The following is a 12,975-nucleotide window of genomic DNA, read 5'->3' on the forward strand; positions in this document are numbered from 1 at the left end:
GGAAGATACGATCGTATCTTTCCCTGCTATACACACGAAATACGAGTAAAAAAGAACCAAGCCTTTACGGAAGTCACGTGATGTTGACTCGATGCCACAGCCCACAGGCGGAAAATAATCACACGACACCCAGTCTTATGTACTATTTGAGCCTATTGTTTGGACAGTTGCTGCTCGGTCTGAACAGTGGCTGGTGGGGATTCTTGTCGCGGTTCGTTCCCTTCGCGATTAGAAAAAGACCGTCACCGGAAGGGCCGCTCGCCTCCTGCAGCTTTTCATCCTTAGTCCCTGGGTATTGTAGAACACTAAACTTCAATTAAATTTTAGCTTGTTTTGCAAACCAGAGGATTTTGTTAAGGCCAGAAATCAATTTCATGATAGGATGATTGATTTTTAGTTTACTGCTTTATTTCACATTTATATTTTTATGCTCAATTTATATTGAGACTGAAATATTTTTCATGTACCTTTGCAGTGTTTCAGTTGGAGAAAACATTTAAAAAAACATTTTCGTTGCTTGTTCTCCATATGTGGCCTGTTCTACGCCGCTTCAAGGAAGAAGGGAAGGATGGTGTTAAATTTGGACAGTACATCTACGAAATGTACAATCACGATGTAGAGCTCAGAATTTCTAACGCTGGGGTAAGCTCTCCGGCTATTCTATAAGAGTAACTGATGTATGAGGTTAAATTATTTACATTTCTATCATCTTGATTCTTGATCAGATGATGGTAATTAAATTGGCCTTGGGAACTATCTATTAGTTGGTAAAATATGCTTTTCCATCCTACACATCTCTGGCTGTGATACTTCTTTGAATGATAAATTTGTCGATTCAGCTGTAAAAGACTATGGATTAGATAGTGTTTTGTTTGCTCGTCAGTGTAAAAAAAGAGGATCTGGAACAGTCGTCCGAGTATCTAATGAATGTTCTTCATTTGGCTATGTAATACGTGCTGTTTGGTGTTGGAACTTTAGCAAGAAATATTTCAAATCTGTCCAGTTCCATCCCTCAATGTAAACATTCTGCGATCCTGACACGGTGGAACGCTACCGAACCGGACCCGCAGACGCTCGTTCAAATATGTCCAGTTCCATCCCTCAATTAAAGACTGTTTACATACAAAATATATATATAGTATATACGTGTCATATATTACAATCGTATTGTATGTATCATGGTGGTTATATAAAAATGATAGAATCGACGTTGTCAAGTAACCAGGACCGTGCATGTCCAGCATGTCACCTCTAGGGTTAACAAAATCATCGGTAACCGCTCAGTTATTGCAGTTATCAGCCGATTCGGTCCGTACCGTATTCATAAATCGACCGGTTTTCGGTTAAGTTCAAATTTAAAATTAAAAAAAAATAAAAACTTGGCGAAATTCGATCGGTTTCTACTGAACTACTGTATGGTTACCGTGGTTTTCGCGGTAATCGCCGGGGGCCGGTTTTCAAGGTCAAACGTATTTGTAAACCCTGTCACCGGATGGACAGAATGCGGTAGCGCTCTGGCCATCCAGTGAGCCACAACGGCGTGAATTGTGAAGCTCTGTTCTGATAGCAATCATGCAATGCGAGACTACTTAATTGAAGGTTCTGATAGCAAACATTTGATGTAAAACCTGAAGCAGGGACTCCGATAGGGCAACACATGAAGAACTGTTTGAATGGAGGGACAGGATGAATTGAAAGTTAATCGACGTATGGAACTGTACATATGACTCGTACTGAAAACGAATGACCCAGATACTCAAGTTCGGAAATTTCGTAACAAAACAAAAGAACAAGTCAGGGTTCAAACATGAGCACACCATTATTACTTGCTCTATTCTTAAACTGCCGGCATTGCACATAACCGATATTAATATTCAAGATGAGCTCTGGCCAGTACTTTCTCCATCAAGATCTCTGATCCTACACGGAATGTACATGAATGACTCGTATATACCATTTGAATAGCTCTGAAAGTAACTCTTTGGGCATGAATTACCAAATATTGAATCTTGGAGTTATTCAGATGATAGGCCACCACTCCGAAGAATTCAGCCAAAAAGACAGCTCCCTTGTAATGATGGAATCCAAGAATGTCAAATCCTGCCCCGTAGTATTTCTCAGCTCCAACTTTAATTGTAAAAATATCATCATTGTCAGAGTCCCACTAAAAACTATATTTGGGTAGACTTTCGGCAACATCATTAATGTCATACACATCATCTATAATCCAAGGTGCATGCAACTCTACTACGATTTGCTACATGTTGAGCATAGTGTGTAAGGTCATCATAATACTTCAAGATCCACTCCATCAGTTCACATGATTCGCTGAGGATCCAAACCCGTAGTTGGCACTTCTGAAGTATTCCAAAGGACACCCCCTTCTCTAATCTCCCTAGACATGGTTTTCCAAATGTGTCCTTCTCAATGTCTTCTGGTGTTCTAATTACTTGGTACTTATTGTTTGACAATGGAAGCCTGAAAAAGTAAATTTATCACATATAACTATATGAACATTAAAGCATTAACTAAAACTCTGGCACCTAACTGGGTGATCGAAAGATATGAAAGATAAGTGGTCCGGCTCAAACCGTTCTGTAGCAACTAGCAAGACAACAGGGCCTGGCTGACTCGATTGCCCCGTTGATTTCATAATTGAAAGCAATCTCCAATTTCCACCAAGTTAGTCACAGCTCTGGCCTTGACCGCCGACGGACCATCCACTGCTCCATAGGCCGGGGAGAACACCTCATCCCGGCTGACGAAATCTTCATCGGAGGAAGACGCCTTCCGCCCTGGCAGTAGAGCGAGCCAAATTCGCCCAATCCTGGACAGCCCCAAACTCAAGAGAAGGTGAACCCCACTACTTTGGCAACGGTCCCTGCAAGGGCAGTCCTCGTTGCAGCTGATGTCGGACCACTGTCTCCACCAAACGTCGTGCCACCGATCCGTACTCATTCGATCTACTCTCTTTTGTTCGTGCATTATCAACACCCAAACTGTATCTTAGGGCTTGCCGAAGAAATGGTTGAGTTCATGTCGCCAATGGCCGCCTTAAAATGTTGTGAACGAGCATGGAGCTCGATTGGCAAAGCCGTAGGGAGCGGCCGAGCCCACCCGAATTTGATCCTCGGGTGTCGTACGCCCCGTCTGGCCTCCAAAGAAGGCCCTGGGAGAGAGGCCCGGTTCTAAAAATATTGCTAATGGAGTAGCTGGCATGCAGTACATCGTTGATGAATTGAGATGTGTTGTCACCGAGCCTCCATCATCCTCCTCATCTCCGGAATGATCATCTAGGGTATTTTTTTGGACAAGGGATAATGATTCTTCATTTCATAAATATTTGTTTTCCTTTCATTTATTTGTTTCTTCATCTCCTATAACTTATACTGATTTGTTTCCCTTTTTATTTAGTGGATAGGAGAACTAATACTGATTCTTGACACGAGGGGCATTTTGTTTTGACATAAGGAGATAAGTATCTTCTTTTCATAAAAAGAAAAGCATGTGTACACATTTTGTATGTTGCCATACGGCACTCAAGAGTGGCTTGTCATTATAACTAGTATTATCTATTTTTACTTTGGTAAATGCTATATGCAGGCCTTGGGGCTGCAGATACGAAACTAACAGTTAAAAGATTCAACATTAACTGAACATTTATAACAGTGATTGACGAGTGATTTTGTCATAAATTCCTAAATCAATCGATACCGTCTTTCAAAAAATGAGATGATATACATAATGTCAACCCAAGAATCATCTTCAATTAGCATATCACAATCATCCGGATCTAGCTGCACCTTGACGATCTTACGTATCAGCTAGAATCAGACTGCATTGATGCCAAACCGCCAACCTTGGTTCAACAAAAAATAGGCATTCAAGCATGTCTTGTCGTTAATGAAAATGTCTCCATTCTAACAAACAAAAATGGAGAAATTTTCATCTGGTAGAACCAAATGGAGAACACGGTTGATGGCGTACATAGGGTTGACAGAGGGCGCCTTCATAGCAGCGAAGAAGATGAACTCCACCAGGCTAAAGTCGACACCAAGCATCCGCTCCGTTAAAACAGCCATAGGGACAACCTCATCCCGCCACCTCTTGATTGCCGTGAATTGCGCCATTGCAGATTTATGATGGAAACAAGGTTGTGCTATCAGTTGCACAGATCAAAGCAATGAAAACCTCGGAGCAGTGAAAGGGATTTGGCCTTCAGCGAGATCTAGCTTTTCCGACGCGAATGGTGAGTGAGGACGTAGAACACTCCTCGCTTCTCAATGCGGTGGAACACTTGGATATGGCGAGTGAGAAAGAAGAACACTTATCAGCTTGTCACTTTATATTAAGGAGAGACAAGTGGTTGTGTGTGTATAAAGCTAAAAAAGTCTTGGGAGACGAGCGGTTTGTGTGTGTTGGAAGAAAAAAGAGCCAGGGGAGATGGGTGGTCAAACTTGAAAACGTTCACATGTCTTTAAATACAGACGGGTGTTTGTAAAATCCATCTATGTCTATGACTAGACACAGACGAGTCTTACAAGAAACCGTTAGTGACACTAAAGTCATCTGTGTCTGTATGATAGAAATAGACGGATTTATAAAAATAATCTGTGAGTCTATTCACACCTAGATGTCTGGTTTGTTATAGACATATCTGTCTTAGCAACTGTTTGAGTATATTTAGTCTATGACGGCTCCTAAGAAATCGTCAGTGATATATCATCTACTTTTCAATGATTTTGTGATAGTGAATATACTATGATAAATAAGGAGAATAGCAACCATTTTCAGGGGGAGGGGGTGACATATGGAACTAACTTGTTAAGATATTTGCCTTAATTTGGAACTAGTTTGCTAAGTTAAAATTCAAGGGATTCTTGTGTAAACAGCTAAATTGTTGCTGAATTAACTTCTTAAGATATTTGCCTAATTCCGTAATTCGGAACTAGTTTGCTTAGATGAAATTCAAGGGATTCTTGTGTAAACAGCTAAATTGTGCCCTGATTATTTTCTATACTTAACCAAAAAATTATTTTTCAGAATACCCTTTTTATTCCGTTCTCCAAATCTTGCAAAAAGTGGTAAATTTAAGAATCAAATCAACAATTCCCGCCACCACCATCCTTTTTCTTCGGAGAGGTAAAATATTTCTAAGCTAAAAGAAAATTACACACCTTAATGTAAGGGCTTCCCAAAGAGAAAAAAGATGAAAGAATAGAAGGACATCAGAACACCAATCTAGCTACGGAGCACAAAGCAATCAATGCCTAAGAAAGGCCAATTTTTTTTAAAAAAAAAACAACATAAGTAAACTTAGCCTCAGACTATAGGAGGAATAATCACGTCCTATTCAGCTGGCCAAGCTTCACATGGATTATAGCACGGAGCATTTGCAGATTAATTAGGTTGATAAGCTTCTTATTGTTACTATAAGTAGTTTTTAAGGTACAATGAGAGAAAAGGTCATATTCGAAGAACAAGAATATTGCAATATTACTACTAAAAATTTAGCAAAGAATGGCGTCTTGAAAAAGCTCAATTTTACACACAAAAAATTATGTTTAGCGAGTGAAGCAAGAAAATGGCATCAATCCTGTGTGAGGAATGAGGAAATCGCTGTCCAAACTCAGTCTCGAGGAGAAAGCAAGTTTAGATAAGATCGTGGAGGCTTAGATATTAAGTGCCGACGCACCATCACGGTACCATAGTCGTTCTCATCCTCATCACAGTGGGCCCTGTGTGTTTAAGAAAACTACCTACGTACCCAACTCTCCTACTCCATATATCACAATTCACAACCAACCCTCTCCACATTCCACAATCCATCCATCCATCCTAGCTTTCAACTGTTGATAGAAAAGAAAAGAGAATGGCTGCGCCAACGCCAGAGTTCACTGATTCCTTCGTCGTGGAGAAAGACAACTACGGCGACTTCATCCGCCTAGTCCGGCAAAATGTGATCAAATACTGCAGCGACCGGCGCCCCAACGTCGTCCAGCCTGTGCTGCCACCGGAGCAGAAGATCCCCAAGTTCTGGTTCCACATCGTCCTCCGCACCATGACCAGCTCCCTCACGCTCGCCGTACGCATCGATAACCTCTACCTCGTCGGCTTCAGGACCCCGGCTGGGGTGTGGTGGGAGTTCAACAACGAGCACGGCACCCACCTCATCAGCAACTCCAACTGGCTTGGCTTCGGCGGCCGGTACCAGGACCTCGTCGGCCAGAAGGGACTGGAGACCGTCTCGCTGGGCCGTGCCCAAATGACTGTAGCCGTCGATGTCCTGGCGAAGCATGGCACCACCCAGATGTCGGAGGAGCAGGTGCAGGACGCTAAGGCCGACCCGTACGCGCTGCCCAAGAGCATGCTGGTGAAGCTGGTGATCATGATATGCGAGGGGGTGCGGTTCCACACCGTGTACAGCACGGTGGACAAGGAGTTCAACAACGTGGCGGCGAAGATAACCGAGATAGAGGGGAAACAGGTGAATAAATGGGATAGGATCTCCAAGGCCGTACTGACGTGGGCCGTCGACCCCATGGCCAAGTTCCCCGAGCTGGAGAAGATAGGCGTCAAGGATAAAAACGACGCAGCCAGGATCGTCGCGCTCGTCAAGGATGAAAAGTAGTACTACTCTGCGCGAGGATGAGAACAAAAACGAGCTCTGATCGATACAGGACTTGCTACTGCACCAGTGGACAGTGGTGTTATATGCATACGTGCGTGCTAGTATTATGTATGTATCCGCGCGTGGTGTTTCTGCTCTTTGGTGGCTTGCCACGCCTTAATTGTATCCCTCTGCTGGTATAGTATATAAATAAATAAACTCCTGCAGGCTCCATGCATGCAGATCTATCGTCATTAATGTTATTATTGCGTCTTACTGAATTTGCTTGCAAGAAACTAAGTTCATGCATGAGTCTTGTTCATTACGTACCAAAAGGATATGTAAGGGATCGATGATGTTTTAAGAACAGATGAATTATGATACTTAGAACTATTTTGGCTTTAAAAGCAACACAAGATAAATCTATATCAAATTTTATCGAAAAGTGTTCTAGGTTTATCTAATATGTCTATTCTACCGATCAAAGCGCTTGCAACCTATCTAAGAAGGTAAACTGCAAATAAGTAAATGTGGAAACGTAAATAAGGTACGGAGAGAACACTTGACACACGAATTTTTTCCGTAGTATTGATGGCATGAATCCCACCTCTAGTCCACGTTGGAGCTCCATAAAGGATATGCTCCTGGTCGGCACTCGGTCATAACCTTTGAGCCACCAAGTCACAACGACAAGGCCACCACTTGGATGAGCCACCAAGACAAGGCTCACCACTAGCCTCTCTTCCGGTTTCTCATCGTCGTGATCACTTTGGAGCTTGAGCCACAAAGGCAAGGGTCTCCGTGTCCCTGCACAATCAACTTACCGCAGCTCCACACCAAGTCGAAGGGTCAACAAGCTTACCGACGAGTCACCAAGACTCTAAGGTGCCGACGTACCAAGAGGTACACTATTGGATCACTCCTTGATCCACCCTCTAGGCAGCAATCACCTAGCAACTCACTCTTTAAGCCTACAAGCACTAATCACTCACTAATCTTATGCTTAATTACCTTGGATGATTACTTTAAGTATTTTGGTGACTTGGATGTCTTCTCAGGTGTATATGAACTTCTCTGGACTCCAGCATGCTCAAATGACTTAGTGGAGGGGTATTTATAGCCTCAAATTCGTGCACTAGCCGTTAACCGAACGGCTCTAAAAAGTTGTTAACACCAGATGATCCAGTGAGAATAGTAGTACTATCACCGGATCATCCGTGAGTGCATTCTCAAAAACTAGCCGTTAGAACCCCACTCAATCCTCTGTGAACACCGGATACTCCAGTGTATACGCCACCTTCATCACCGAACTTTTCCGGTGAATATACCTTAGCCATCCGAGCTAACATCTTCTCTCTGTAAATTGCTCCGGTGTATTCTCCGGTGCACGTAACTTCATCACTGAACTATCTAGCGGGTTAATCTTCCTTCTTCAGCACTTGAAACCTTCTTTGCTGAAATTACTCCGGTGTGTATCTCCTCTGGTCACCGGACCATCCGGTGGGTTCAACTTCTTCTGTTCTACTGCAAAGCTCACCGGACAAAGAACAATGCCAAACACTGGACTATCCGATGAGTTCATCTTTATTTTCCAGCACTTGATTTCTTCTCTGCATAAATTAGTCCGGTGAGGACATTTGCTTATCACCAGACCATCTGGTGAGGTCCTCAACCCTCTGTCCCCCTTTATCAGAAATGCTCTGGTGAGTCCAACACAGTGAACACTGGATCATCTGGTGAAGTCATTTTTCCTAGGACTTCTCCAATTCAACCAAACTTTTTCCTAGCTTCGGTGGCCCATGAGGCCTACTAATATATATTTTTGACAAACATGTTAGTCCCGTTGACTATGTTGTCATTAATCACCAAAATCGTAATCATAGCCTAATAGGGCCATTTTCGTTACAGAATATTGGTTGCAGATTTGGAAAAAATCCAAAAATAGATAACATACCGGACTGTATTTATAAAAATAGATAATATGATATCGTATCTGCAAATATAGCATATGTATTCGGCACCTCATTCACCGAAAACGGGTTTTCGATACACCGTGCATCGAAAAAGGGCAGACCCGGGTGTTTTCGGCGCCTCATGTGCAGAATACAGCACTGTGCATGGGACAGACAAGCATGCGAGGGCTACGTACCTACTACCTGCAGCTAGCTACACTCACATCAGATATAGGATGGAAAGCAAAACCCAGCATTGCTTGCATGCATCCATCTAATGTGTGACCCACAGCGGTAGCATCAAGTATGTTCCCTCTCTCTAGCTCTCTCTCTTAGTCTGCAAATACTAGTATTGATGAGCTTGCACTTCCATTAGTCTTTTTTCTTTGCATTCATGCCGTTGTAGGTGCAATAGGGTTTTTATGCGTAGAAAAGTTTGCAAAAATTCGCTAGAAGTCGCTCGTTCAAACCCCCTTTTGAAATTGAAATCTAAAATAGAAAAGGTTTTAGAAAATGAAAAATGGCTTTCGGGCCGTATTTCTTCTCTCCCGGCCCATTTCCTCTCCTCCCCCTCTCTTTTCTCCCCCGAGTGGGCCGCGCCCCTTCTTTCCCCGCGCGGGCCCAAGCCGCCGAGCCGGCCTCCCGCGACCATAGAGCCGCCCCCTCCCACTCCCCCTCGCCGCCGTGTGGGCCCGACGCAAGCCAAGCCGCTCCGCCCGAGCCACCTGTGCCCGAGTCGGCTCCCTCTCTTCCACCTCCCGTCGCCCGACTCAACCGGCCCCCATAATCACATACGTCCGATCAAATCCCGCCTCCTCGCGCCATAAATCTCTAATCAAACCCCACCACCATGATCGCCGCCCCTTATTCCCTCCTCCCCGGCCGTTTCCCCCTTCATTTTCCTCTTTTTAATTTGGAAATTGATGCTTTTAATGGAAATCATGGCGCCTGCCGAATCCTCTCAAATCCGACCGTCCCTCTCCCTCCCTCGGTTATTTAAGCCTCTCATCATCTCCCTTGTGAGGTTCTGCACCCAAACCATCCATTTCCCCTGTGATTTGCGCACGGATTTGAGCTCGGCACCGTCACCACCATTGTCGCTGATAAGAAGCTCGCTGCCGCCTAATTTCTCCATGGCAGGACCTCTTTTGACCTCGTTTATCCCTTCATCAGTGTCGCAAGACCTCAAGCATCACTTGCGGATGCCTCTTGGAGCTCCTTCCGCTGCCGAAAGTCGTCCCCGCTGAGACCGAGCATCACCGCCCGCTGTTCTCGGTCGCTGGCCGCCTTCAGAGCTCCTCCACCGCCGTGAGACCCATTGTGAGAACCCCTTTCCCCTCCTCTCTCTTTTGCGCCAAGAGCCATCGAGAACCATGGCCGAATGCACGGTTTCGCGCATCTCCGGCGAGCTCTGATCGCCCGCCGCCTCCCGGTCCCGCGTCGTCGACCGTCGCCCCCTTTTTAAATCCTAGCTGCCCAATCTAAACCGATGGCTTGGATTAGATAGCCCATACCCCTTTAAGCCCCGGTCCACCGTGGACTGTGGACCGGCCATAAGGCCGGTCCACGGGTCCTGTGAACCTTTTCCATACTTTTTCCTTTTGAGAAATAATTCAGCAAATGCTTTATTGCGTCATAAATCAAATTTCCAGTATAATTAATTCGGGTTTTCTCTGAAAATCAACTAAAACTTGCAGTTTAGCCCCTGGAACTTCAAAAGCTCAATACTTTTGCTCCTAGCTCTGATTTGTGCGATTTTCACGCCCAAATATTCGTAGCGATGTCTAGAATCTTTTATAGGGTTTTTGCCTTGTTTCAGTAGTGTTTGGTGTTCTATCCTTAGAGTTTTGTTTTGTGTGCTTTTCCGGTTTGTCAAGTAGGAGTTGAGCTGTCCGGAAATCTCTAAGACCAAGTTTTCGAGGATTTTGAGCAACACTCCGTCGAAGGCAAGTGTCCTTGAACATCTTGCTCCTAATTTTAGGATTCTTGTGTAGTTTTTATCCTTCAATATGCATGTTTGTCTAAACATGAAATTCCATGTTAGGGTTTACTAGTTTTTGTATGAATATTCCTTGTCGCCGTTGGAGTACCATGGACTAAAATGGTTAGTCAAGCTAGTGCAGTCAAGGTTGGGAGAAATGTTAATATTGACTAATGAACTATGCAACAAAATTCGGGAATTGTAGTTTGTGTAGCAACATGTTATAGGGATCCTAACAGGATGGTTGGTTTGAGGTGGTGCTTTAGGGCAGGCTTATGTTTGTTCCTGTGTGGGGTCATAAGGACCGGTTCTTGAAGCCTGTAATCAAGTGAATCCTCACAACCACTAGCCCTATATGGGTACGGTCTGGACAACTAATTAGTTACCCTCCGATTCTGTGAGCACCATTGGATGAGTAGTAGCACAAGAGGGGGCTTCTGCAGTAACTTAGTCGTCTGTTAGCAGTAAAACCTCAGTGGATGACTACAAGTCGGTGGGAGCTTTGTAAAAGCCTTGTAGTGAGATCCTGACTCTACACCCCGGAAGTATGAAGCAACACGGGAATCACGACTCGTGGGGAAAGTTGTGCAAACTCTGCAGAGTATCTATTTGGTCGATCAGCCGTGCTCACGGACAAGAGCGAGCTTGGACTTCTTCAGGATTAGCCGGGATCAGGGTTCTGGTATGGATGGTCGGGTAGCCAGCTAATGGAGTTACCTGTTGAGTCTTGGTAATTGGATATGGGATATCTGGTGAGTCTTGGTAATCGGATGGAATCCGATGAGCTGTTCCTCTTGTTACAGTTGTGTCTCCACACATAGTAAATAGGATTCTATTGTTGGAGTCATAGTTAAGGTTGCTTAGTGCAGCTAACCCGTGTCTAACCTTTTCTTGACTTAAACCCTATATAATGTTTTCTCTCAACTTGTAGAGTACATTTTTGTACTCACACCCGTTGTCCCCTTACCGTTGTTCAGAAGCCGTCAATGAAGCTGCAACCTTCGACGAGGACGAGGACGCCTGTGAAAGATGGTGGCCCCGCTGGCACTGAAGAGCTCTTTTTAGTTTCGCTGTGTTCTCTTTTAGACCCTCGGGTCCCTTTGTATTAAGTTAAGTACATATCGGAATTAATATTCACAGTATACTAGCATTTTCTAAACCCTACATCCTAGATCATACCATTATCATACAGCGCTAATTCATATGTCACACAATGCTACCCTACAATTATTACTCTATACAATCTACATATTCAAAACTAACATACTACAAATAATATTCTGTATTTCATTGCTATCCTACCATGTCGTAAGTAATATTGACAATTTTTTACCAAATGCAGTACTTTCTAAACCCTAGGTCATACATGTCTAAAACCTATATCATACAGTGCTACTGTACTTATTAACAACAATAAAAGTATACAAGAACTTACCGGAAAAGTGATCTTCAAATCCGCGAATCAAATGCAACAAGGCTTCGTCACGCTCTCTTCCTCTCCTCTCTTCTCTTCTCCTCCCTCTTCAGAGCTTTCTCTTTTTTCGGATTAAAATGAGGATTTACCCTCATTTTTTCTCTTTTATAGAGGAGAGGGGGAGAGGGGAGGTGGACGGGCAGCCTCCTTACCGCCTCCTGAGAGAGCGGTTACGGCCCTTTGTAGCTCTCTCAGGGGCGGTAAGCAGGTCCAACCGTCCTCTCAGAGGTCTGTAGCTCTCTTAGGGGTTGCAGACGTCTAGTTTTACAATTTGTTTTACGAGGAATCTATATATTTAAATTTGTAATGAAAAAATATAAAAAAAAACTCGGCAGCATGCGGCGCGTCGCTCGGCCGCGATCCAGCCCACGCGGGCGGGGCTGGCTGCATGCGGCCTGTGGCTGTGGGCCATGGGCAGGCAGGCGGGCGCGCGCACGAGGCCAAGTGGGCTGCATGCGACCGTGAAGTTGGATTGAGCTGAGTTAGATGTAAAATATTATTCTACACTTTAAATATATAATAGCATTTATATATATACACTCTCTCCCGCGCCACTTGCCCTTTTCCCTCAACCACTCAGCCTCCCTCTAGCCTGCCGCACTTTCTAGAAGCATGTGGAAGCTCAAGGTGAGGGATCTCGTCGATCTCCGACCTCAATCGTTGTGCCTCGGTCCTCTTCCCAATCCATGCCGCGCCGTTTCGACACCTTAATCGTTGGGTTTTCTTTTTTTGCGTCGTTTCGCGATGGTTTTTGCGAATGCGGGTGGGGATTGCGTTGTGGTAGATGCTTCTAGAATGCAGCCGGAAGGTTCTTATCACCTTGAATCTTTCAGCTTCGATTTGCGCGTCATGGTCTCTGGTTTTGGGGGTTTCCGTATGGTTCTACAAGGATCTACGTACGTTCGCTGTGGTATGAGCAAGAGTTAGCAGTAGCAATTAAGTTGTATTGGCTTCAGAA

The 12,975-nt window shown here is 44.3% G+C and overlaps 1 protein-coding gene across 1 annotated transcript; it reads left to right on the forward strand.

Annotated features, from left to right (window-relative positions):
* Positions 1–5,763: 5,763 nt before the first annotated feature.
* On the forward strand, positions 5,764–6,876 carry LOC133908050 (ribosome-inactivating protein-like). Its single transcript, XM_062350178.1, has one exon. It carries the CDS (start codon positions 5,873–5,875, stop codon positions 6,629–6,631), a length of 759 nt encoding a protein of 252 aa, XP_062206162.1. The 5' UTR covers positions 5,764–5,872; the 3' UTR covers positions 6,632–6,876.
* The last annotated feature ends 6,099 nt before the right edge of the window (positions 6,877–12,975 follow it).

This window comes from Phragmites australis, chromosome 24, assembly GCF_958298935.1.
Source record: "Phragmites australis chromosome 24, lpPhrAust1.1, whole genome shotgun sequence".
Lineage (NCBI taxonomy): Eukaryota > Viridiplantae > Streptophyta > Magnoliopsida > Poales > Poaceae > Phragmites > Phragmites australis.

Bases quoted from the DNA above. Each gene is read 5' to 3' on its own strand.
- LOC133908050 (XM_062350178.1), top strand. From the start codon at position 5,873: ATGGCTGCGCCAACGCCAGAGTTCACTGATTCCTTCGTCGTGGAGAAA.